At 44.6% G+C, this 27,094-nt stretch overlaps 1 protein-coding gene across 7 annotated transcripts; it reads left to right on the forward strand.

Annotated features, from left to right (window-relative positions):
• On the forward strand, window positions 1-24,814 carry PROSER2 (proline and serine rich 2). 7 transcript variants are annotated; one of them, XM_040654550.2, is made up of 6 exons: window positions 1-138; window positions 5,167-5,330; window positions 6,264-6,348; window positions 9,677-9,892; window positions 20,518-20,773; window positions 21,131-24,814. In XM_040654550.2, exons 4-6 carry the CDS (start codon window positions 9,707-9,709, stop codon window positions 22,099-22,101), a joined length of 1,413 nt encoding a protein of 470 aa, XP_040510484.1. In that variant the 5' UTR covers window positions 1-138; window positions 5,167-5,330; window positions 6,264-6,348; window positions 9,677-9,706; the 3' UTR covers window positions 22,102-24,814. The 7 variants fall into 7 exon arrangements, with proteins under 7 accessions (XP_040510484.1, XP_040510507.1, XP_040510493.1 ...); XM_040654573.2 differs by having other exon boundaries at window positions 20,518-20,770; XM_040654559.2 differs by lacking the exons at window positions 5,167-5,330; window positions 6,264-6,348 and adding an exon at window positions 1,444-1,513.
• The last annotated feature ends 2,280 nt before the right edge of the window (window positions 24,815-27,094 follow it).

Consider the following 27,094-nt stretch of genomic DNA (forward strand, 5'->3'; position numbering starts at 1 on the left):
GGGTGCAGTGCGCATGAGTTCGGCTGCTCGGCGGAGCTTGTGTTTGGCTTGAGAGCACTTGGAGAACTTGCTGTCCTTCGTCCTTATAGCTCATCTGCTGTCCCTGTTAGGAGAGGCGTGGATTTCTGCTAGCAGCCGGTGAGTCTTCCTCAAATGTCTCTCTGAGTACTTCGTCAGAGGCGTCTTTTCCTCCCTACGCCTCTTCTGCGCTCCCAGGTGGAGCCGTTCCCTGAGGGTCCCCCGGCGGACCTGCGGGTGTCCCTGTGCCGCTCCGCCTGCTCTGGGTCGGTCTTCCTCAGGTGCTTATGGTTGCTGGGTAGGAGTAATCTGGCGTTGGTCTTATTCTTTGCGAATGGGTGACTTCTTTTCTCGGAAAAGCAATAGGACGGTGGCTGCCCCGCTCGGGTTTTCGCCCCATTGTTTTCTAAACTTCCTCCAGGCAGTGCGGTGTGACGCTCTCCGGTTTCCAGCGGAGAAGCGGCGTGTAACGTTATCAGTGAGGAAGGAGACCGGCGCGGCACGGGAGAGGTGCTGCTGGGCGGGATGTGGCTCAGAGTACGGGAATGGGAGACAGAACTTCAGCAGAGCGCTCTGCTATCGTAGGTGGCATAAAGCCGCTCCAGCTGCAACCCCTGCCGTGGGCTAGGTGCCCCCACCAGCTCAGGCTGCCCAGGGCCCGTCCAGCCTGGCCTTGAGCACCTCCAGGGATGGGGCGCCCACAGCTTCTCTGGGCATCTCTGCCAGTGCCTCACCTCTGAGTAAAGAATTTCTCCCTAACATCTAACCTATATCTCCCCCCCCCCCCCCCCCCCCCACCCCGTTTTTTTTTTTTTTTTTACCTTAAGGCATTCCCCCTTGTCTTTATCCCTGCCGTACAGTGTGAAAAGTTGTTCCCTGCCCTGCTTACAAGCTCCTTTAATTCCTTGAATTTTTCTTCCCCATCATATTCTGTTTAAAAGTGCACATGCGGCAGCAAACTGTTACTGGCAACTTAAAAAAAAAAATGGGAGTTTATAAAAGGTTTCGTACCAGTGCATAGTTAAACTTCAGATGTGCTGACATCCGTTGTTTGATCAGGTTGAGTGGTAGGAAAAAAATCTTCTTAGAAAGAGTGGTGAGGCAGTAGCGCGGGCTGCCCAGGGTGGTGGTGAAGTCACTGTCCCTGGAAGTGGTCATGAAACATGGAGATGTGGCACTGAGAGACATGGTTAGTGGGCATGGGGGGTGGATCAGTGGCTGGATTAGATGATCCTAGTGGTCTTTTCCAGCCTTAGTGATTCTATATGTGGTGTTATGGGCTGACTAAGGGCGATGGTAAAGAGCTGCTTTATTCCTCTTTGTTGCTTCCTGACTCTCCAGAACGTAGTTTTACCATTGGAAAAACTGTTGGCTTAAACAGCAGCAGATTTTTTAGCTCAAAATATTTTCCCTGCCCCCTGTCAGGTTCCTGCTCTGTCTGGAGAAGGTGTGAGACAGCTGGTGCTTCTGAAGGTTGTCAGCCTGGGTAGTTCAGGCGAGGTTTAACATGTGTAAGAGAAACCACAGCCTTCCAAACGCTCTCCAGATTTTCAGCAATTGAGGATCTTAAGGCCATGTTTCCCAAATAGCTTTTGATTGGGAATGGCACCCAGAGGAGGCGGCTGGAAATCTGTTGTGTTTCATCCTATATGTGAGCAATACCCAAGAGATGATGCAAGCAAAAAAATTTGGAGGGTGGCTGTCTTCTTTTTATTATAGCAAGGATTTTAAACTATTACAGTGAAGTATCAGAGATGTAGTGATTGCTTTCTCTCCTCTGTCCTTTTATGAGGGGAACCGAAGGGAAAACTTCCTTCTAAACTGAAGTGTAAGTCTTACGAGCTTTTGCAGTTTCTAGCTTAGGCTAATACAAAGATATTATTTTCAGGCTTTTCTACAGGTCCTTGGCTAGTGCAGCATTGCAGATATTCTTCATTGTACAGCTACTACTGTACAAAATAACAATTGTGGGCTTTTTCCTTCCTTTGCAGTATTAATACCTATACGGGTGGGGGGGAGGGGGAAGCTGGTGTATAAACAGGAGTGAAAAACACAGATTACTCATAGCTGAAAGAAATTGAATAGGTTTTTGCAGCACTATCTTTCTCACTGTGGGTTTGCTTTGAGTTCTTATAACAGAGAGTGAATGAGTAATATCAAGTTTTATGACTGGAAGTACAAATGAAGTCTGAAATGGGGAAGGAGCAGGGAGATGCGACGTTAAATCTCTGTGCTTTGTGAGTAGTAAAACTCTTCTCCTCTTGATCATAGTTGCTTTTCCTTCTTCATATGCATACCTCCGAGAGAAATATTAACCAAGAATGCTGGCAGAGGGACTGGCTTATTGGATATAGTAACAAACACCGTAACTCCTTGGCAGTTGACAAGTCACAGACTGAGTGACCTTCTAAAATACTGGAGCGTGAAAATAAATGACAATAAAAGTGGCTCTCAAAGCCAGCCAGACAGGCTCTGTCAAATTCTGTTGCCACATCCTTCCGCTTATTTAATTAGAAAATAGAAGCAAGTAATTTTAATTTCCAGTGCAACAAACTGCTTAAAGATCTCTCTCTCAATTAGGTATTTACTGATTGTTCCTATACCTATGAATGTACGAGACAAGAATTTACTGCTTTGTTTTGCCAGTGTTGTTTTCAGCTCAGTTCACCTTGGGCAGATAGACTTTTATGTGCTTATGTGGGAATTAAATGATCATTAAATTAATTTATTTTTAAAGTAAACATCTACTTTGTGCGTTCGATGTCTTCTGCCCTCTTCCTTTTACTGTCACAGCAGTCACAGACGAATGGAGGAAAGCAACACAAAATCACCTTGTGAGACGTGACACAGAAGCACTGGGGCTGAAAACTGTCCTGTCCTTGTGTGTACTTCGTAAAGCAGGATTTGGTTCACCTTTGCAATGACTGTCACAGGCATTACGTAATGCAGCCTTAAACCCTGGTGATGCTACACCTGTAATGAGACAAAAGTTGACTAATTATAGTGGAGTCTGTGCCTAAAATTCTTGGTGTAGATTTCATGTTTCCCAAGTGTTGGCTGTCATAGCACCACCCTGATGCTGACTGAAGTTACTTTAAGAGAGCTGGATGCCTTCTTTGCTGCAATTTGAACAAGATCACTTGAAGTCAGGGGAGGCCTGAGCCGTCACCTCCAACTGTTGGAAGCGCAGGCAGTACTGGACTGGACAGCTGTGGGTATCAGATGTAGTTTTCCCACTAAGCAGATACTGATCATCAAATCTCAACCACAGACTACCAGTGAGAGCCTTATCCTTGTGTAAGATATTAACCTAAAGAGAAGTAACTACCTGCCACTGAGCAGAGTCTTATTTTTAGTTATGATGGGGAGGGATTGAGAGTACATTAGGGATGCTTCTCCGGTAGTTTAAGCTGCAGCGTTATGCACAAACCTTTCCCAGTGGTGCCTTAGCTGTAGGCAATGGGATTCAGCTGAAGTTGCTGTAATGAATGGGGAGCGTAGATTACTTCCAAGGAGTGAGGCAGAGATGCATAAGGACCTGCATTACAGTTTTCCTCCTGCCAGGTTCTGTCTTCAGGCTGGATGAATGTATGTGGCATCATGAAAGCCTGCAGTGGTGTTCCACCCTCTGTTTAAAAGAGGCAGCATTTTCCTAGCAGTGGAGAGAGAACGAGGAGACAGTGATGGTTCTGCAAAAGGTTGTTTGTCTTGCTTCGGCTTAGTTGTGTACAGCAGGGAACAAAATTCCAAGGGTATGGTGTCTCAAAAAGGCTGTACTTGAATATCAAGAAAAACCAGTTAAGAATGAAGCATGATACTGAATCCTTTCTGGTCGTTTGAGCTTGGATTAACGTGCTCAAAGGTGGGACCTTAAGTGTTGTTTCTGAGCAAAACATGATTTGGAGAATTCAGTATAATGACTGAATTATTGGTTAACAGCTGATGAAAATGTTGCTTTGTGGTCATTTCCTTTTATTTAAAAGTGTACTGCTACATTTATTTGGGCTGTAATTCAGTGAACTATTTAGGTGCATGATGAAATGAAGGCAGCTGGATTCAAGTTCTGAACTGGTGCCTTACCCATGTGGTTCTTTTGCTACCTGTATACACAGGGTTAATTATTTCGTTGTTGGCAGCTCTTGCAAATTCAAGCACAAGCTGTATGAATGATGTCCAGTGTGTTTCTTGAGGCTCCAGCTTCCAGATTTAGAGGACTGAGAGAATCTTTGTTTTTAGTTTGAAAGCCAACGGATTTTGTAGCTCTCAAGTCTGTGGAGAAAAGTCTGAGAGTATGTCACGAATGTACCATAGAAACACAGAAACTAGAAAGTTTAAAACCAAATATTTCATTGAAATATTGCATTCTGGGAGTCTTATGTGGCCGTTACCACTGTAATTATTGAAGTGGTCGGTGTGTGTTTGTCCCAGGCTGCTGCCATGAGAGCACTGAGAGTTCCCACTTGGCTAAATGTTGTTCCAACTTATTTGGCACCAACTCTGAAAATCTCAACCAAAATGTTCTTTTTTTGTCTATTGTTTAGAGGCCCGCACTGTCACAGGTTCGCATGGAGCATTTTTTGTGTTTTTTCTTTTTTTTGTTGTTGTCTTTAATGGTCAGTGTTTCTGTTTGGCCAAATGTACAATGATGACAGCCCTTCTCTAAACAAGGGCAGGAAATGTTACTGGACACTAAGTAACACTACCGCTGTTTTGGACAGCCAGAATTTTTCATGTGAAATGGGACTGTGCTTTGTAAGCATCTGTGCTTGTGATATGGGTAAGAAAACTGAGTTGAACTCTTATCTGGTTTTGGTTGATCTCCATTCCTTAAAAACGGATGTTGTTGGTTGTTACTCCAGCTTTGTTAACTCTTTGTGAGAATAGCCCACAAACTTACTGTCTTGTTAACTATGAGAAGAGCCTACAAACTTGCTGTTTGATTCCAGGGCTTGTCTCTGCCAGCAAAAAGGGCTAAGCAGCACCTCAGGCTGTCCTGCGTGCTCCTAGTTGGCCAACTTGCCTGTGGTATTTGGCCTTTGTAGGCAGCACTGTCACTTGATTTGCTCCCACACAGCTCCAACTTACTTTATATCACAGCAGTAGGAAATAGCTCGCCTCTGAAGCTCAAGAACTTCCTCTGTATTTCAGGCAGTGAAGAGGAATGCAGCTACTGAGTAATCTGTAAGGAGGAAATACGTCCACCCTACTGGATCAGCCAACTTGGAGCAGTCTGCAGCCGCAGTGGCACAGCAGAGACGTGTCGTGGGCCAGTTTGTTTTGTTTAGCTGTGATCTTGTATGGCTGGTTCTGAGGTATGCTGCAGGAGCACTTAATACAAGGAGATTTTCATCGTGTTGTTAGACACAGATACCTGCCCTGTTTCTGAAAGTCCTTGACTGCAGCATGCAGGAGGCTGAATGAATTCTTGCTCTGTTTGCTTTGTTTTAGATGCACTCTTCCCCCAGCATCTGCTGCTAGCTGTTGTCAGAGAGTAATAGCTATGCAGGTCTCAGGCCTGCCCCTGTACCATCATTTTTTTTCTTTATACAGTGACCCTCTGAATGACTTCAGAGTACTTTCAGATGTTTGGGTTTGTTGGTTTTTTTAAAAGCAAACTCTCAACTTGAGCACTGCCACTGAATACAAGATGACTGATAGTGCACAGAGAGTTAAGCTTATGTGTTGGTATGGCTGTGCACAATCAGTGAATGAAATGAACGTTTAAGTTCACTGGCCAGTTCTTCTGTCCCATTTACATCACTGCAGAATAGTTGCTGAAAACCAGGCACAGTGTGATGCTCAGAGTACAGCCTTGGCCTAGGGATCTAGCTTAGGATTTTAGCTGTTCTCACAAAACGTGCTCTAGAAATTCTACGTATGGTGAAGAGAGGGAAAGACCAGTATTGTGCCCTTTAAAAAAAATGCATAATAACTTCCTAAAAAAGAAAAGTTGACTCTACTTGCTGCAATTGTATTGTGCAGTGAATGGATGGTGCTGGCTTTTGGCTGCTGGCTGGCACAACGCTTGTCTCTGGCCTCTCAGTGTCTTTCATTTCTGTGGAATTGATCTCTTGTTTATTAAGCTGGTCTTCACACAGGATTATTAATATCTTTTTCCATCTCCTGCTGTAGAAACAGTCCCTTCTAAATACTGGAATTGAACTTCAGTCAGAAGTAATCTTAGTCAGCAAAAGTACTTAAAAAAAAAAAAAAAGCCCACAACTAAATTGTTTTTCTTCTTAAAGGGCAGACAGCACCTTATCTTTGATGGCACTTCATTACAGCTGCTGAACTACGTGCCCCTGCCAAAGCAAAATTAGATTTTTGAAGGTAAAACTCAATATTTCAGTTTCTTCCCCTTACCCTCTGCCAGCGTGCATATATGAATTGTATCCTCGTCGATACCTTGTGAAAGCTGGTTCCACTGTGCCTGAGATGCAGTCATTTTCACTGACAGAATCACAGCTGCCCTGTGATGGTTGTTTTTAATATCCTGTCACGTTTCTGTACCCTTGTATCAATAATAAAACATCCAAAAAAAAAACCCAACCCCAGAACACTGTCATGTGCTGAACAGACCAGGAAGCAAATCCTGTTGTGAGCAGGTTTAATTTGTAGTGCATCTCTGAAGGTCAGGAGGAGCAGCCGTCTGTTGCCCTGCTGTTCTCGCTTCCTCTGATGATGGTTACCTTATTTCTGAGCCCTTACCGGTTACCTTGGCAATCCTACTGACACAGCCCGTGGGGTCTCCTTGACATTCATTACATCATTGGCTATTTCTGTCCGAAATCCACAAAGTGAAGAGGGGACATAAAAAGGGTGAAGAGTCTTCTGTGTTAGCAATGGTAAGGAAGGGAATTTGTTTATACAGCGTGCTGTGTGTATTGCAGCAGTGCACATCAGCTGTGGCTGCATTAGGCATTGCACAAATATGTGGGAGCAGCTAATCCTTAGTGCACAGAAACATAGCAGAGAGGAGAAGTAATGTTTGCGAGCTGCTTATGACTTTAACAGCCTCTGATGTGTGAAAGATGGTGTGGAAGACAGAAGAAGGGAATTGTTTTCCCATCACCCCCTTCCTGCAGGATCACAGTATATTGCACCTCTGCTGGGCCTCTCTGATATGAGTGGAACCTCCAAAGAAGGCATGGCTTACAGCATGGAGACAGAAGCAATACTTGATCTTGAATTTCCAAACCAGCTGCAGTCGCTGCCTTTATTCATTGTTCAGGAGCTTTATGGTACATCAGAGCCCAAACCCCAGAATGAATAACAGGACATTATTTCTTGGCATTTAGAACTCATGGCTTTGGTTGTTGCTGCTGAATCTGGGTATTCCTCTTGTGCTGGACACGACCTGCTGTGAGGCTTGGGCCTGGTTCTGCTGAGGTCCTCCTGCAGGAGGAGGCAGAACAGCGCTCCCGGATACTTTCTTTTCCCCCACGGAGTTTTGGCTGACGGGCTGGCTTCTTGGTAACTTGGATTAAGGCCTCATTAGATAGTCTGCATGTTTTAATCTCAGCTACGATACCTGCAGTATTCTGGGGCAGTGAGCTGTAACCTCTCCTTGCAGTGTAGTCCATAAAAAGTTCACCAAGTTTTGAGTGTAACTGAAGAAATCTATAATGCATCAGTGAGAGACTGATTAGTAGTGGCATGGCCAGCTTATGCTGAAACAACTGAATAGGAAGTGATGCTGGTTAGGATTACTACCCACCTCTTGTTGAATGTCAGGAGGAGTGAGCACCTCTAATAGTCCCTCATTGAAGTGTGGGTAAAAAAGTATTTTTCTACCTTGAAAGTTAGGAGATGACATATCAAGTCATTGGGAGGCTTCTGACAGTTTCAGAGCAGTCAGGTGCCTTCTAACTGTTATGTCTATGTTTTGTTTGCTGCTCTTAGACTTAAACTCCACTAAAAAACAGCAGCCTTCTTCAGTGTGGCTTTGTGGTATGTGGCAACCAGAGGTATGGCAGATGCTGTGGTGTTCTGATGTACACACGTGTGGTTCTTAAAGCCATGACCAAGGGCACGTTTCTGCCTCAGTGGTAGCACTAAAAGACCGTTATCTTGAGGATGCATTGTGACTATAGCTCATGTTATTAATAGAGGAAAGCAAAAATGTTTTCCTTTTCCTGTGAAAAAGCAAGGTTAAATCTTATCTTATGAATATCAGGTCTGGCAATTTTCAGATACTTGTGTTGTGGAAATCCAGCACTCTGTTTACTCGGTTTGTGCTTCCAAGAGTCGTTGGACCACAGCCTAGTTACACTGTGTGGGTGTCTTCCCACAGGACAGATGTTGGTGCTGCAGCATAGAGGAGGCAGCGCTCGTACATACCTCTGGTAATGCCATAGCTCTCTCCTGGGAGGAAATGATCTGCGAGATGGAATTGTTGCTCAGTGCTGGCAGATGTTATCTCACTGCTATGAAAGGCTAATCAGCTCACCGGGAGTCTCTGGTTTCTCAGCTCGGAGCTGGCAGTGGTAGGGAGGAAGGAGAAGCAATACAATTGAATTGGAGATGCAGGACTGACTTTGCTTCTCATGTCACCTCTTGAGCCATAATAAAGGGAGAAGCACTTGGGAAGCAGGACCATCTCATCTCATTTGTGTGGTGTCAGGGTCATGTTATCTAATTCCCAGCTGGTGCCATGTAACGTGGTACCTCACAACCAGCTGTTCTGAGGAATGCGTCACTGCTATTTCCTGGTCACCAGCAGGGTGGCTGAGAAGATGGGCTGTTGAAGACTGAGGCATTTTGCTTCTCAGCGCAATGCAGCCTCTCGTTGCAAAGATGTTTCTCTGCAATACATTAAGAAGAGCTGGTTTGTGCTTTCAGTCCTTCCCTGTTTGTGCTGTTAGTGCAGAAGGGTGACGCATGTCTGTGTGATACTTGGAAAATGAAGAAAGGTATTCTGCAGTATTTTGTGATCTGATAACTCAGAGACCTATTACAGAATAGAACTCTAGGATGACTTAAAGAACAGGAGCTTTGTTCCAGTAAGTGCTGGTGCATGTCTGTTCCAGGAAGCGTCTTCCAAATATGCAAGCATTGTTTCTTCATGGCTGAGTGAAAGAAAAGCTTTGTGAGCTTTAAAATGCAATCTTGCTATATGATATGGTGGTGCAAAAATGGAACTATCCTCTGTTCAGAGATCTGTAACCAGAAGTAGTCAACATAAAGCAGCTTGGGAAAACAGTTAAATTCAGCAGTGTTAGAAACACAACCCAGTTCATTTTCTGACACAGATAAATACTGTCTGATAAATTGTTATAAGCTTTTAAAAGCTGAGGGTGCTTGAAATTGGGTCTGTTAGTCTTTCAGTCTATGGGATTTTATTACTGTTGATGATGCATCATAAAGGAAAACAAAAGCTGAATCTGTAGGATGGATGTTTATGTAGGGTCTATGCATGTAAGAGCAGACATCTGGTTAGGAAGCAGACAGGATGGGATGCATCCTGCTACATCAGGTTGTTGAAATCACTCTTATAGAGTAAGACTTTTTCTAGAGGTGCCCACAGATGTTAGGAATGTTCCAGAGCATTAAAGAGATGCCTTATGATAACTTGCATAAAATCCTTTTACTACTTATTTTCTCTTTCTTACGTTTAAACCTGTATTTTAAAGTAAAACATGCTGTTTTCTGCTTTCAGAAATGAATACAACTAGCAACGCTACGTAACATGTTGATGGCATCCTATCCTGCATTGGGATCGATAAGTCCAGAAGGTGTGATGCCTAGAAACCTCCTGTCAGACTTCCCTGAAGCAACGCCCGAAATCTCTCCGAAGCGCACACTTGGGAGCATGGAGGGGGGTGGTGCTGTGGAGAACTGTGGCAACCAAGCTAGGTGCAAAAACCTTGCCATGGTAAGTACTTAATGAGCCTTATGCTTAGTGATGCAAGTTACACGAGTAGCTTGGTTCATAGCATGGGATTATTATTATTATTTTTTTTTCAAAGCCATGATCTCTGCGTGTTATAGTACCCAATAGTGCGCTGTGGTCTTGGGTGTTAATGAGCTGGAAGACCAGAAGTAGCTACTCTGATGTACAGCAGCTTGTTATTCTGGTCTGATTGCCTCAGAAAGCCTGAAGAGTGCTTTATTATTGCATTAGAGAACTGGGAATGGGTTTAAGGAGCACAGGCAAGTTGGTTCTACAGTCTGCATGTAGCATGCAGTTCATTGCCTCTCTGCCCTCTCTTTGTTAAGTAGTTCATAAAGGAACGCGAGGATAGTGCTTGGTTTGACATATTGCTTCTTGCTGAATTTCTTTGTTGACAATACTGAAGGAAGGTCTCAGTTTATTCCACCTTCATACAATTAGGTGAGTAACAAATACATCACCATAAACAAAGCTGTCTTTGGATTAGCGAATATGAGTGTGTGGCCACTTAAATAGTATGTGAGTAATTGAGGGAGTAGGATGCACTGCTGCATTTTTCTAATTAGCAGGATGATTCAGGCAGTGAACTCAGCAGGATGGTTTGTACTGTGACATGCTAAGCCTAGAAAGCAGGTACAGTTCCTTGTGCATTTTTTGATTATCACAAGCATTGGAAAAGCATCCATTTTTAACTGAGGAAAGAGCACTCTGATAAACATGCTTTCCCTAAGTGGGAATATAAATCTGTCTTGCATTAAATGTGAAATTAAGCTTTCCATATCTTTCCCTCTGCCCTCCCTACTTGTTTTCTTTAAATGAAGTAGCTTGTTGCTGTGAAAGAAGTGATGAAAATAAGTTGGCAAGGTGATACCTGTATTTCTTTAATGCAACTCAAATGCTCTGTTTTGCACTACTTTGTAAGCTTTTTGGCAGCTGAAGGTTGGTTCTAGTAAGAATACCACAACTTAGTTAATATTCTGCTGTATCCTTCAGCTTCTATTGCTACTTAAAACACAAAACAAATAGTACTACATCTAATCCCTTAACTGTTTCTGCTCTGGAGGTGAGTTGAAAGGGTGGGGGTAATGGAGGTTGAAGTAAGAGCCAAGTACACCATTTGGACTTGTAATAAGCAATGTACTTCTAATATCCAAGGAAACTGGTTGGGTCTTGGAGAATTAGAATGGGAATTGCACTTCTAATTCTTGAATTAGAAGTCAATTTTATGTTATATACTTTGTCTCCAGTTTTCTAGTGACACAACTCATAGCCAGTCACATTTCCATGAGTTTTATTCTTGACTGTGGTAAAAGGCATGAGACTGGTCATTTGAAAAATAAATTAAATAAATCAGTATTGAATAATGAGGCTATATATAAATCAGTCTGTTTGTGCAGTCTCATCCTGAGTCTGCTGTGTCAGGAAATGACATAGATTACCTTAATCTAACTAGATCTTACCATGTGATAACCTGTATGATGATACATCAGCTAGAATTAGAATCCCACTCTAGTCCTAAGGAATAGCCTTCTCTTTTGGGTTACTTTGGATGTGGAAAACATTTCACAGCAAATATTTCACTTAAAGTTGTGAGACTGCTCCTGATGATCTCTTTTCAGTAGTGGTATAATCCCAGTTTCTGAGTTTGAGGGGGGTATCTGTGAGCTGAATAAGAAAGAAATTCTACCAGTTGTGGTTGAATAGATAGAACTCAAATTTCCAGTGTTGCTCAGACCTTTCTTTTTTTGTGATCTGGTGTATGAAGGCAGTGTTGTTCTGTTGACTAATTCATTTCTGTTCATCGCTGAAAAAGGCTTTAAAGTCCTCAGAAGAAGAGCAGTACTCTTCAAATATCTCATCTATATCTTTATGTAATAGTGACTTAAAGGCAGGATTTTTGTGGTCCTCTAAGAAGGTCAGAGCATTCATATGAGGCAAAAGTAGTTGCTGGAACATGCTCCAAATGACTTTATCTTCTTCCTGAACATTTCAAGAGAAGCCAGCGAAGATGAAGAACGCCTGATGGCCCAATGGGAAGGAGGGGATAGCAAGAAGCAGCATAGCAGTGTGTTTTCTTGCAGGCTTGTACTGCTGCAGCTTTCTTCCTGCCTGATTACAGAAGTGAAGCTCTTAAGCTTTTCAGTGTCGAACTACAGTTGTTGTTAAACATAACCTTTGTATTGCATCTGTGGAATTCAAACAAACTGAAGGATGTGGTAATGGAGACAAACATTCAGACCAGCTAAAGCCTATGCTGACAGCTCTAAAGCTGGTTTGGCTGACTGCTGCCTGTTCTGTATACTGTGTGCGTGTGTGTGCTGGCATCCCTTCTTGTGAAGCTGGTTATGGGTTTAGGAATGGTTAGGATATGGACGTGAACTTTCGTGTGCCAGAATGTGCTTAAAACAGAACTAAGTGTGATGCTTAGCAGTCAGGTGTTGTCAGTTGAGTTTGATGCCAGACTTCTCAGCTGATCTGCATGCACAGTGGAGTGTTTATTTAATCTCTGACAATTGTGGTCAGATATTTTTTCTGAGTGGAAAGTGAGATGTAGATGTTTGTTCTGTCATGATTGAAGTAGGTTTTTCTCTGTAAATCATTGATATGCGGACCTGATTTTTATGCTGTCAAATTTATCACAGCAGCTGAAGACAAGTGCCAGAACCTTTGCTTAGACAGAGTGTTTGCTTTGATATTCTCATCTCTCATCACCACCTAAACCTGTTCCCTTTCTCTGGATCTTGTAGGCATAAAAGCTCTTCCACGAGGACGTGAATTTTCATGTCCATTCTGGCTTCTCTGTAATGAGGGTGGTGTTGAAACAGATCCTTGACAAAGGCAGGAGACAAGTGTACTCCTCCATGCATGGGATTGGTTGTGCTATGCAAGAGGGAGGGTAAACAAAGACTCTGCTCTGCTTGACGAGTCCAACTTCCAAAAGCTGTTCTTGAATGACATTCTCTGATAGGTGCTGCAAGGATTAACTCACTGTGAAGTACAGCTGCAGCAGTTTAAGGACACGTACTCTGGAGATAAAGCTAGGTCTTAGCTTTTCTCAGTTAATTTGTCCTGTCCCTTGGATGAGGTGTGTGCAGGCTAGCTTCTTAAAGACAAACCTCACTTCTTCACTCCTACAGTTGTACCACGTACCCATTCTCAGCCATGAGTAACTACTTCAGTTTCAAGGTGTGAATTACATGTTAGGACAGTATCACCTGCTAAGGTCATACCAGAGGATGATGAGTGTTGCTGAAGTGCTGATTTGGAGCTGCACTGTAATAAGCTGTATGAGTGTCTTGGATGTTGATGACTCCAGTATCTTTTGTATCTGAATATGTCTTCTTGAGGGCTAGCCTTGAGGGTTAGTGGGTTACTTGTTACTCTCAATGGGCCATGCTGTGCTTTTTGATTTTTCACCTTCACATCAGACCAGTCCTTGGTTAATGCCCCGGTTATCACTGCTCTTTTGGGACAGTGGTGAAGTCAGTCAAGTGACCATTTATTTTGGTCACTAATCAAGTAACTTAAACTGCCACACAGCTGTGATTCTTAAAAAGATATCTTACTCTGTTATTTCTTGGAACAAGGCTGCTCTGTGGTTCTAACAAGATCTGATACCCAGTCATTGAAAATGATTCATCATCACAGATGCCTTGTATAGTGTTGGAAGTGTCACCAGTACTGAGTATGCAGGCAAGGTGAGTAAGCATCTTGTGAGTGGTCTGAGCTGTTTTAGTGTCTTGTCCCCCACATTTAACTTGGGGCTCACCTAGTCATTTCATAGTTATCTCTTGCAGCCTAAAAACTAGTTGCTGTTATCTTTGTCCTTTACTGATTGGTACAGATGATGTAAACGCAGCAGACTTGGTTTTAGAAGTGCATCTTGCTGCTAACTCTGCCCCAGTCCCTCTGAAGAGGTCCTGGGATTCCAGTGTGGCTTTAGGAGTTCAGGAAAAAAGACGGATTGTGTTTCTGGGTGACTCTATCCCACACAGCTGCATTTGGTTGGGTGGCAGCTATTGTTTTCAGGGCACAGAGAGAGTTGTACTGTGCTTCATCCACTTCATGTTGATGGTAGCATGACTTAAGGAAGAGAAGTCATTCTTACTACCAGCAAGGCAAACAGTGGGGAGGAAGAGGAGCTTGGGGATTGCTTTCTTCAGTCTGGGAGTGCAGGACTAGGGGTAAGGAGCCTGTCTCCTAGCAAGGAATGACCTTGCTGTAAAATGTGCTGGTGAGAATGTTGCTGTAGTGCATAAATTGCTTTCAAGATCTATAAAGTGCATCATTCTGCTTCAAAGCAGAATCAAGTGGGTGATGATTATTCCAGCAGGTAGATAGCTCTGCTCTCTTAGCCTCACTGATAGGCACTCCTGAACCTCCAGAGCAGTCTGTCTTCTGCCCTATTACTTTCTCATTAAGTGAATACTTGAATTCAAGTTGCTGTAATGTGTAAACCAATTTCCACTTGTCTTCGCTTTAGACAACATAGAGAAGCTTTGTTGTAATGAGCCTGGTGGTCAGCCATTTACAGACTGCAACACATACAAGGCTGCCTGCCACCCATTCTTTGCTGTTTTAAAAATAACACGCTGCATTCTTCCAACCTTCCGGCACAGCCAAATGCACTTCCAGCACTCGTGGCTTTGCTAAGGGCCCGGTCCAGCTTGGCTCTATACTTATGAAAGTTTAGTGGCTGGATCAGAACTCTGTGTTCTGTGTGGGGATGTGCTGTGATTTCATCACCCTGGTTAATATATCCCACGATGACGTTTGCGTGCCTCAGTGGTGCTGTTTCTCCCCCCTCCACCCCCATCCCTTTACAGCACTCAAACTGATCTGCAGCTTCTTCTGTCTTCTATTGATTGTTCATCGTTCCTCTGTTAGCGCAGCCTCTTCTTTCTAGCTGAAATAACATGTGTTATTTCAGCACATCATATAATAATACCAGCACACCATATGGGTCATGAAAGTGTTACTCTGTCCCACTCTGTTCTCAAAGCTACACGTTTTTTGTATGAGACTGCCAGCAGATACCAAGTTAATTGCTTACTGTTAGGGAAGTATCAGACAACAGAGGTTTGGGGCTAAATCTGTTCGGGGCTTGTCTTACTTCATTATCTGATTTGGGATGCATCATGCTGCTTCTCATAAACATCATTCTTTCCCTTGCCTTTCAGTTATATAGACACCTGCCAGTAATTTCATTTACGTATAAGTTCCTAAATATAAGGTTGTGGATGCCCCATCCCTGGAGGTGTTCAGGGCCAGGTTGGATGGGGCTGTGGGCAGCCTGGTCTAGTATTAGATGTGGAGGCTGGTGGCCCTACCTGCAGCAGGAGGGTTGGAGTTTCATGATCCTTGAGGTTCCTTCCAACGCAAGGCATTCTATGATTCCTTATTCATTCATTAGTGTATTTTGGGGGGGAGGACTATGTCAGAAGGCCTTCCAATCAAAGTGTGAGTGACTTTAGCCTGAAAGTTCTTTTGAATTCTTCCAGGTCATTCTAAAGCAGAAATTAAGGGGATGAGCTGAAATAAGCTGAACTCTGATACCCAGAGAGATGTCTTCAGAGTTTAAGTAGATTCAGTATTGCTTGAGCTTGCTTTTTTTACAAGCAGGTAGGTCTCGTTGAGTCCATTATTTTAGTTCATCTTGTTTATTTCTTTAATGCTTCTAAATCATTCATTTCCTCATCTACAATCAATTGATTATATGCTCTTCTAATTATTACAAGGCATGTAGGCACAACTATGCTAACAGACTGAACATAACAATATTCACTATTATAGTCCTTTTCCACAAATGAAGTGGTGTTATCAAAATCATCAGATAGTGGGTTGTAAAGGAAGTGCTTTTTGACAAAGCACACAAACCATGGAACTCGCTGCCGCAGAATGGTGTGAATGCCAGCCATTTAAATGAGCTTAAACAGTACCATGAATTCATGCTACAAAGGCTTATTATGGGCTATTAAGCACATAGATGTGGATACAACTGGGAAGTCTTTAAGCAGCGTGTTGCTAGAAACAGGGAGGATGTGGGGAAGAAAAACACAAATGCGTAGCAATATTATTCTCCTTACCCTGTTCTCCTGCCACCAGCTGGCTCTGGCTGGGGCAGGCTGTTGGGAAAGTCGGCTTCTTTGGCTGGATGTTTGGGAGTTTGTATTCTCATCTATAACTCATTAGATTCTTGCTGAAGCAATGGAGCTGTACATCTCCTTCTGTTTCGCTTCTCTATGAATGTAACCAGAAGTACTTCTTGTTTTTATCACTGAAGCTTTTGTATCTGTCCTGATGCTGTTCTTATATACCCAGAGCTTTCTTTTTTCCCCACTTATATTACAAGAAGAACTGTCTCATGTTATTAGCAGGCTCAGGTGTAAGTGGTGCTACACTGATCTCTTCCTACGTATTACAATAGCTTGTTCCCTTTGTGTTTTCTGAGAGGTGTTCAGTTCTTTCTCTCCCTGGGAACTGTACCTCTTAATTCTTTGGCACATTAATCCTTTGTGAAGTGACTAAGTCAGTTGAATCCGGTGTTGCGGTACTCTGCTGGACAAAATGAAGCTGTTTGACATGGGTAATAGCATTTGATTCTGAAGATTGCTAGAAGACCATTAATGCATAAATATTTTTAGCTATTGTGGATGTCTTGGCAATTTGCTTGTAGTCAGAGGATCCCAGGTGTGGTCTTCTGAATTTCTTCTGGACTCTAACATGGATCTTTATTCTGCTCCATATTTCTTCTTCAGGGGCCAGCAGGTACAACCAGCTCAGCTTCATTAAAAGGCTAAAAGACTTCATTCAGTTATGAATGAACTTCAGATTAATTGCCTGTGACCATCAGGCAGCTTCATCTTCTGAAGGAGCATTGCATCTGAGCTGCCTCTTACTAAACAAAAGTCAGTGACAAAGGTAGCAAACTGTGCCATGTGCCTTGATGTGAGCAGCAGAATCAGTGTTTGAGAGCTTTTTGTGGCCCTTTGATACTAGTTGACTCTTTTGGACAGGTAGGAAAAGGATCTTTTCTATGAAATGAGAAGCTGGGTGAGTTGAACAGGACTGGAACAGGTTGCCCAAGGAGGCTGTGGATGCCCCATCCCTGGAGGCATTCAAGGCCAGGCTGGATGTGGCTCTGGGCAGCCTGGTGTGGTGGTTGGCGACCCTGCATATAGCAGGGGGGTTGAAACTCAATGATCATTATGATCCTTTTCAACCCAGGCCATTCTACGATTGAAGGAGGGGAAGAAAGAAAGAGCTATTTTTCTTTAGACACTTTTCCTGTTTGGCATAGGCAGGAAATGTTAGGCTGCACAGGGCTCTAAAATATTAATGCCAGCTGAGCATACTTGGCCATTTCAGCATCTGGAATTTCTTCTGTCTGAGAGTCCTTTTAATCCTCAGCTAAGGCACAGCTTTCAAATTTAGGCTCTCTTTAGGCAGTAGCTGCTAAAGCAGGTAGTTTTGTGTGAGACTTGGTTTGGGGAGGTGTGTTTACGTATTGAGGTATGAGTTACTGGAAAGAATGATGGAATAGCTTGAGTAACTGGAGAGAGTCTTCTTGGACTGTTACAAACCCAGATTGTTCAAGGAGAAATGAGGCCTGGAAAACCAGCCCAGAAAGAATATGAACTGTTCCATTATTTGGAATATGTGGAAAATGAACTAATTAGAAATAGACCTGGTAGACTTAATCATAGCTGGCACCACTTAACCACAACCAAATTCTTCCCATCTTTCTGAAAGCTCTACTGTCATATAAGGTACCTGCTTGTATTACCTACAGTACACTGCTGTTCTCAGACAAGGGGCTGAAATTGCATCTCTGAGCTCCTTTGCTTTGACCAATCTGAGTCACTGGTAGGTTTATCTTAATTATCTTCGCTATGGTGGCATGTCTAGAATGGAATTATTGCCATCTTAGAACTGAAATTTGCCTTCTCTGAAGAAGTAACACTGCTCATCTTCTAGAGCCGCTGTATTTTTATTTCTGCTGTCTGAAATGACATTGGTTATCTGGAAAGAAAGCTGTATGAAGAAAGAGATGGAAGTGCTAACTGAGATGAGGTTGGCCTTTCAAATAATAGGCTCATAGAATGGTTTGGGTTGGAAGGGACCTTGAAGATCATCTAGTTCCAATCCCCTGCTCCAGGCAGGGGCACCTCCCTCTAGACCAGGTGCTCAAAGCCCCATCCCCATCCTTGAGTGCTTCTAGGGATGGGGCATCCACAACCTCTCTGGGCACCCTGTTCCAGTGTACCACCCTCCCAGTAAAGCATTTCTTCCTAATATGTAGCCTAAACTCTTCCAGTTTAAAGCTATTTCCCCTTGTCCTGTCACTACATGTCCTTATAAGAAGTCCCTCCCCAGCTTTTCTGTAGGCCCCTTCAGGTACTGGAAGGCTGCTATAAGGTCTTCCTGCAGCCTTCTCTTCTCCATGCTGAAAAGTCCCAGCTCTCTCAGCCCATCCTCATAGGGGAGGTGTTCCGGCCCTCTCATCGTCTTCACAGCCCTCCTCTGGACCTGTTCCAACAAATCTAGGTATGCCATATACTGCAGATGTACTTGTAAAGGGAAGATTACTTGTTTCATGTAGTACCACACACTGGACCTGCTGCCACCGTGAACCTCTTAAACAAAAAACCCTTTTTTTCTCTGCCTGCGGATGTCTGGTTCTTGCAATGAGCTCACCCACAACAAAAGCTTCTGGGAGTCCTGTTCGGCTGGAGCTACCACCTACCGAACAACTGCTCCTTTCCTGTCATTCTCTCACTTGCTAGACATAGCAGTCCTATGAGTATTTGGGTGGGGAAGGAAGGAGATTGCAACATCCATAAAGGGGGGAAAAAAAGGGAAGGCTTGTCTGCCTTGAACTTTTCAAGTTCAGCTGTAAAACTTTCCTTGGACTTTGAAAACTGAGCTTTGCCGTGCAGTGAGTGCGGGCTGTGGAATATGTCAGCCTTTGAAGTTAGTGCTTTAAATAGGCAACTGCAAATGATGTCCAACTTGAAGCTGTTGTAGCAGTTCTGCTGGAGTCTTAAGTATTTCATGCCTTTATTTACAGGAGAATGCAGTGAAGAGCCCTGAAGCACTTACTTTTCTCATCCTGTACTGTTTGAAGTGCTTGGAAACTAATTGCTCCTCGATACAATGCAGTATTTCATAGTTCTTAATCTGTGGGCATTACTCTTCTATGAGGTACATTGTTCCTATTTTTAATGCCGGAGATGAGGGTAAAAGCTTTGTTTGCAGTAGGAGTTAACGGGTAGAGCTAAACAGCTGCTTTTTTTCCTATTCTAATATAAGGTCTGAATGTGCACAGTGAGTGTGAAGCATTTTCTGCTGCCCCAGCAAGAAAAGTCTTCAGTGTTTGTAATGCCTGCCTTTAGCTATGTGCCTAAATGCCCCTAAACTGCAGTAGCATTGTTAGATGCATGAACAGTCATATGTCCTTGGAGAAGTCAAAAGCAGAGAAGATAATGGAATCCATCTTTAATTGCTTTACTGGTGCTTTTTTCCTACGTTACTGGTGGCAAAATTCACAATATAAGCATAGCGGCTGAGAAATTCAACCCAGAAAGGGAAAACCTCACTTCCCAACAATGCTTAATTACATTCCAGAACTTACTTAGCTCTCTTGGGAAATGTCCTTCCTTTATCCATTGTCTTCATGTGTTGCCTTTCTTAATCACTCTTGGTCATCTCCGAGCTTCTGGAAAAGTGTTTCCCAGGGTGGAGGTAAGAGTTTGCACGTTGCTGCCTCGCCTCTCATGGTGATGTTGAGTTAATCAGAAGCACTGACTCAGAGAAAATAAGGATTAGCTGATTGAAGTGATTTATCACTTTTGTGCTCTACAGGATTGCTTCCTGCTGGACAAAATAGCCCAAGGCCTTTTACTGCTAGGGAACACGTCCTCATGATAGTCTAATTTCTTTCTTTCCGTAACTTGAGAGGTTTCCAGAAACCTTTTTCCTTCTTACTACTTCTTTGTAATCTATGATTGAATTCAGGATAACTCAGTTTGCAATGGTGGAGCCATATTTCAGCTCCAGCTCTGCCTTCCTAACAGCCAAGTCCCCCCACTTTGGTCTAGAGCAGAAAGGGAACAAACCCATCTGTTGAACTGTCCTGAATGTGCTCTTTCCCTCTCCTGCTCCCAGCCCTTGTCCCTGAACCTGACACAGTGACTGAAATGGCAGCTCCACTCTGGGGTTAGAAGTTCTCAGCACTTGTAAAGGCACAGTGCTGTGGGGTTTGGTTTACTTTGTAATCAGCTGTTGTGATCTCGTTAGCAATATCCTTAGTCCAACTCAAAAGGACACCGGACTGCTGAATTGTAGTTAGGCACTTCAAAAAGGATGAAATACCAATTGCTGCTCCTCAGCCAACACGAATGCACTGTGAGCTCCTGGCTGTGTAATTGGATGCCTCTTGGGGAAGGTATGGCACAGCAAGCAGGAGATCCTTTTCATGAGACCACTGCCTGTTGTGTTCTGCTGCTTTTCCTCTTTCAAACCAGGGTTCTCTACTTATTGTTGGTGTACTTATGTGTACTTATCTGCAGGGCATTAATGTTTATTCCTTTTTTTTTTCCACGTAGGATGATGAGAGTATGAAGTACTTAACTCACGAAGAGCAGGATGTTCTCACGTTCTTTGAGGAAACCATAGATGCCTTAGAGGATGACTTGGAGGAACCAGTCCTACGTGACAGTGGCATCCACTGTCAGTCTCCAAGGTCAACAGAAGAAAATGTGTCCAGTCATTCAGAGACTGAAGATATCATTGACTTAGTGCAGTCAACACCTGAGGGCAGTGACCATGAAGGCCCTCCCAGCAAAGATGCAGAACCAGGTAGCAGTATTTCCTGAAAATGTTTGTTCCTTTTGACTTTGCTGTGACGTCATCCAGTTTTGCACAAAAATCAGAATGTGCAAAGCTTACAGAAGCCTTTTGAAACACAATAAAGCCAGCATGCAGAGTGAAAGGTAGGAAGAGGGCTTTTAGCAATTATATTGTGAACACAATGATTTGAATTCTAGGATCCCCTATGAGATGCCGCTGCTTGTGGTTCAGTTATAGGTGAGGTAGACTGAGTTGCTAGAAAGTTTGGGTGAGGTAGTACTGATGTGTGCTGACCCTTGGTGAAAGAAAACCTTTGTGTTCTGCTCTGTATGAGGACTTATTGAGGTTATTGTTGCTTTTTCTTTTAAGTGTTGGATGCTACCCGGAGAACTGAGAGCGCTGAGCCGGCTGTACCTGCTGACCTTCCCCCACATCCCTCTGCACCACCACCACAGATGTGTGAGACGCTCCCTCCTCCGCCTCCTCCTGCAGTGCAGCATCCAAAATTGCTTCGCTCTGTCCCCACTCCACTCATCGTGGCCCAGAAGATGTCTGAGCAGCAAATGGAGAGCAGGGTGCGTTTCCCCAGCGCCCTGAAGGAGGGGAATTCGGACAGGAAGAAAACTGTGGTAGCCAATGGTGATTATTTTGCAGCTCCGAAGCACCCTCCTGTGCCTGCACCCAAACTGCACCGGTTTCCAAGCAATATCAATATAACAAATGTCAGTGGCAAAGAATTCAATGAGACTATCTCAAAAGCAGCAGTTAATGTACAGGAGCGGAGAGCTCAGGTGCTGGCCAACATCAATGGGGGATTTCTGGCAACTGAATTGGAGGAGAGGCAGCAAAAAAATGATTTCTTGTCACGCAACAGAAGTTCTTCCTTAAGGGATCTCTCCTCTGAGCAAACGCGCTATGAGGCCCTGACAAAACTTGGCCTTGTTAAGGGAAAGCCGGCTCAGGACCCAGTGGATCATGTCCCAGGTACTCAGCAGCTTGATGTGCAGCCCAAACAGGCAGACACTGTTCCCAATGGATACCAAAACATCCACGAGGCTTTAAAAAGTGAGCCCAGCCCTTTCCTTCCTACGGGCAAAACTGTAACAATCAGACCAGAGGTAGTTCTTAATGCTAGCAAGGTCACTCAGCAGAACACGGCAAAAGATTTTAATGATTACAAGCAACCTAACCTGGATATGAGGAGGAGGTCAGGTTCACTACCCAGACCTTCAGGGTTTCGATCGCAGGGGATAACAGTAAAGTTTTCTGGCCGTGGCTCAACAGAAGAGGCGAGGAGAGAGGCACTGCGTAAGCTGGGACTGCTGAAAGAGACTGCATAGTTTGGATGGGCATGTGATAATGGAGGGGAAGTCACGACTTTGGGCTGGAACAGTCCTGATGGGATTGGGATCAGACTGGAAGGAGATATGGGAAGATCTCTGCTTCAGGCAAGCTAAGGAGAGAGATGCTGGTACTGCGGCATGGCTGTTAGTTACAGACTGGCACTGTGTAAGGCCGTGTACGTTGGTGGGTTTCAGCCCTGCTTCCTGTAGAGACACTCATCTGTTGTTCTTTGTGATTAAGAAGAATTTTATTTAAGTAATGCTGGACTGTAGCAGAGGACAGCTTGTTAATGAAGTGTACAGTGCAGTATTGTTGTACATAGCAAACAATGCAGAATCTTCCTTTTGCTCTTTTTAAAGCCAAAAAAACCCACGAGAGCTCTGTCTTGCACACATCTGTGTTATGGGAGCTCGAGATACGTCAAAGCTGGAATTTCTGACTGGTGTGACGCTTCAGTGACACTGTCTGTATTATCAGGCTTTGCTTTCATTACCTTCTGGTGGTGGACTCTTTTGCTCCCTCACTCTCTGCCCACTCAGCTGAAGACTGCAGAGGGCAATTCGGGTTCTGACCTTCTCACTGGAGCAGCTCAGGCTTGGAGTGGGCGACTGCATCATTCTGCTGCTTTGCTCGAAGCTGCCTTCCTTCCTTCCTTCCCAGCTGCTGCTTCCTGGCCCTGCCCTCACAGCCTGTGTCCAGTGAAAGGCACCAGACAGGCCTCAAGGATACGCGCCCTGTGTCGCTTTCTGCACTGACAGCCAAAGAGACTCCTGACAATCTGCAATCCCAGCTGTTCTGTATGAGAAGCCATAGGAACAAGTCGACTCTGTACCAAATGTGAGAGCGTTCTGTCAGAAGTCTCACCTTCCCCCTTGCCGCTCCCCATGAAGAAGCTGTTACTTTTCAAGCACTAGCTGTGCTACGCTGCAAAGGTGTAAATTCTGTTACTTCTAAAAAGAAAGTAAACCTCATTTGATCTTCCTTGAGTCTGACAGACCTAATAGCCCTCTGCTCGGAGCCTTATTTGATTCTGCCCTGCCAATACATAACAGAAATCGTAGCCAAAATTCCTGCAGGCTAAATGGAGTCACAGGAGAGAGTGGCTGTAGAAGCACATTGCTCCTGGAGGGTCCATGTTTGCGTATTTTGCCTTTGTTCAATAGACATGCTTTTCATGATGGTCCCAAAACGTGTGCTGGTATGCTTTGGGATTTCTTCTTAGATCTATGGCAGAGCTGCTCTTCTGTAATAAAACTCCCTTTCCTTTTCGTCTACCTGAAACTATCAAAACCAGCCATCGAAAACCCCAATGCCAAACCCCAGCCTCCCACACGGGTCGGAGTTCTCAGCCTCTTTCTCTAAAGGAGAAAACTCCTTTATTCTCTGCACTTTCCGAAGCCCCCAGCAGCCCCCTCGCTTCCCTGAGAAGCTGAGTAATAAACCCAGGAGGGGAGTGGCAATAATAGAAACTGCCGCACCCTTCATAGAGGAGCTCTGACATAACTGTGATAAACAAGTTTGTATTTCTTGTGATAAAGTATTTCAAACCTGCTGAGTTTGCAAATGAAGCTGTTGTGAAGGAAGAATCTTTTCGTAGTTGTGAACCTGCCTCATAAGATAAAGATTTTGGTTGTTGTTGTCCTTAATTTATCTGCTTGCTGCTTTAAATTTTTAATTGCATTGTTACGGTATCCGGACGGTTCTGTTGCACAGTAATTCTTTGCAGCCTTTTTGCTGGGGAAGTGGTCGCACTCCTCACTGTGACAGCCATGCTGTACATAAGCGCCCAGTAATTAAGAAAGGCGGCCGTTCCTCAGGCTGGCAGAGCAGTAAGCATGCATAACCAGACGTGAGGAGTCCTGCTGGAACAAAGAAGGCTTCTTGTATGCTGGAAGGAAATCACGTTCTTATTTTGCTGGGATTTCAGCCTCCAGTCCTAAATTTGAAAGAAGATGAAGCACAGAAACGCATCGCAGCACCTGCTTCGGTGCTGCCTGGGATGGAGTCTCACATGTGGGCAGCGTGGGGCCGATGCATCATAATTTATTAACATAACCTGCTAAGTCAACCTGAATGTTTCATGGCCTCTGCGCTTGTGAATGCTGTTAAAGGCAACTTTACATTATACATGGGAGGGATGTACAGAGCAATCTTCACATCTGATCATTCCCTGCCAGCTCTTTGCTTTGGGTTGTTTACAGCTGAGAATCCACACTAAGCGAGAGGCGGGGCGATGTGACACCAATTGTCCCACTGACACACAGCCCAACTCCCTAATGGAACCCTATTCAAAAATGGATCTATATAAATTTTAATGTTTAATACCTAAAGCTGCAGTGTGCTGAATTAGCTGGACTGTGTTCTTCCAGCCTTGTGTGGGGCCGTGTCCTCAGCTGCTGGGAAATGGGACTCACAGCTTTTCAGCTTCAACCACATTCTGCCCACGTGGATGAGGTATTTGTTGTAGCCTTTCACCGTAGCAAATATCCAGTTGGTAAACTCTTCACTGTGCCTAAAACTGTAGCGAGTAAAGCCATGTGCTATATGAAGCTATGAGTCTAGCTGCTAATAATCTGTATATAATAACTTTATCTCTGTTTTGTGTACCTTGTTTTGTGTGTATATGTTGCTGTGATATTTTTTCCTATGTTAGAAGTAACTGTCTTGCACAAATCCAATAAATCCTCCATTAAATTGAGATAAAACCAATGAGCCCATGGCTGACGGGAAGTGGAATTTCATTCGTTATCGTGGTAGCTTGCCTCCTCCTTCAGGGAGGAAAGGGACTGTTTAATGGCTAATAACACTAATAACTGTTACCTCCATGCAGCTATGGATGCGTGAGCCACAGCTCAGACCTCCAAGCAGGAGTGGGCAGGAGCCCAAGTGCTGAAGCTCCAGCAGGGCTGGCAGCTGAGCCTTCTGCTTGTGCACTGCCCCTGGTGCAGGTACGGTGAGCTTAATACAGCTGCTATGAGCTCTCACAGCTGAGTAGGAATCAGACCTTTAGTGCAGTACTTTTCCCTGCTCCCCTCCCCTGCACAGGGCCTGCTGCTGCAACAGCCCCTGCCTTGCTTGCATGCAGGATGCGCAGCGTTTCTTTCCTGCAGCGCTGACTCCCAGCCTATAAATAACTTTCCCACTGAGGTAAGGAGGGTCCTCAGACTGGATGGAGCCAAACCCTTTCCATGAGGACACACCCTTTGCTTTCACATTTTTAATGTGGGATTTCTCTTCCCAAGCAAAGTGACCTCTCCCAGAGGAGGAAACGCTGCACTTCAAACGGAGCTGAAGGGTCAGCGGTGTTCTCAGCTCGAGGGATGTGGAAGGGAAGATGGGTGGTGGCAGTCACTGCTTCTCAGCCTGCAGGTTTCCCACTGGGCCCTAATTACCTCCTCCTGTTCACAGCCAGCAAAATGAAAGCAGCAGAGGCTCGGGTAACTTCAGGATTAAACTGAACAGGTGTGAGGAACAGGAGAGCACCCAGGTGGCAGGCATGCAGGGCTGTTCAGCTTAACTTCCTCTTTCAGTCATAAGTCTTTGTACTTTCTGTGAGCTGTAATTAATGTTTTGAAGAGCCGTGGGCATTCAGAGGCACCCTGAGCTCCCGGCACCCACTGGAGTTGCAGGAGTGGCAGCTCTAAGCAGCTTGAAGGAGAGGTGGCATCACACCGCGACCCAGGACTTGGAGCATTAGCACAGTGACCAACAGCATCAATGTGAGGGGCTGCACTGAAGGAGGAAATAACAACAACAAAAACAGCTAATGCATATGCTGAAGGTTTGAATTTAAAGGAAAATAACAACAACAAAAAAAAACCCTCTTCACCCCCAGACCCGGGCACAGTTCAGTTTCCAAAGCCCATAGGATGCATATCTCCACTGACCAAGGAGGCAGTCCGGCTGCTGCTTCAGTCCCTCCCTTCACAGTGGCTGTACCCTCACAGATTCAGGATCCCAGCCGTGCACCTGCATGCCTACAGCCATCCAAGCAGCTGAACAGCACATTGGGCTCTGCTCTGAACTCCAACCTGTGTATGTCACTTCCCTCTGATTCAGCCTCAGTTCCCTCTGTTACAGTGCGATCACTCACTTCCTCAGAGGTCCTGGGAGGTCACTCACACCACCAAACTTCCACAATGCTTTCCCGTAATGCTCTCTATCCGTTGGGCTTTTGTTACTGCAGATGTCATGGAGTTGTGTGACTCTCATCCCCTCCTCTCTGCCCGCTCACCCAGCAGAGGGAAAATAGCACACATAGAACGGCTTACGTTGGAAGGGACCTCAAAGCCCACTCAGCTGCAACCTTCGCCATGGGTTCATTGCCCCCCACCAGCTCAGGCTGCCCAGGGCCCATCCAACCTGACCTTAAGCACCGCCAGGGATGGGGCACCCACAGCTTCTCTGGGCAGCTGTGCCAGTGCCTCACCACCCTCTGGGTAAAGAATTTCCTCCAAACATCAAACACAAATCTCCCTTCTTTTAGTTCAAAGCCGTTCCCCAAAGCCCTATCAGTATCTGCCCATGTAAAAAGTCCCTCTCCCTCCTGCTCATAAGCTTCCTTTAAATATAGGAAGGCTGTGGTGAGGTCTCCCCAGGGCCGCCTTCTCTCCAGGCTGAACAAGGTGCTGCAGAAGGAAGGAAGGAGATCACTTCTTCATATTTAAACTTCTATTAGGAAACAGTTGTCAGCACATTTCTATTTCCAACATAGAAGCCAGCGCCAGGGCAGAGGCTCAACGGGGTCGTAAAGCTCCACGACACAGACAAACTTCATTACCGTGGAACATTTCCTGCCTTCCTAACTGGATTTCGTTTGCCTGATTAGGTTTAATTTTTATTTACAACATGATTTTTGTAGTGCATTCGAGCCCAGGAAATGGGCACTGTCTGCCCAGCGCAGCCTTTCCCCGCGCATCCCATCCCAAATGCTTGGGCTCTGCCCCGGATCCTGGGAACGGGGAATCCCCCATGGCACCACCTGCAGGC

This window comes from Gallus gallus, chromosome 1 (assembly GCF_016699485.2).
Source record: "Gallus gallus isolate bGalGal1 chromosome 1, bGalGal1.mat.broiler.GRCg7b, whole genome shotgun sequence".
Taxonomy (NCBI): Eukaryota; Metazoa; Chordata; class Aves; order Galliformes; family Phasianidae; genus Gallus; species Gallus gallus.

Bases quoted from the DNA above. Each gene is read 5' to 3' on its own strand.
- PROSER2 (XM_040654559.2), top strand. From the start codon at position 9,707: ATGTTGATGGCATCCTATCCTGCATTGGGATCGATAAGTCCAGAAGGT. The intron at 9,893-20,517 runs GTAAGTACTTAA...TTTTCCACGTAG, and splicing joins GGTGCAAAAACCTTGCCATG to GATGATGAGAGTATGAAGTA. The intron at 20,774-21,130 runs GCAGTATTTCCT...TTTTCTTTTAAG, and splicing joins CAAAGATGCAGAACCAGGTA to TGTTGGATGCTACCCGGAGA.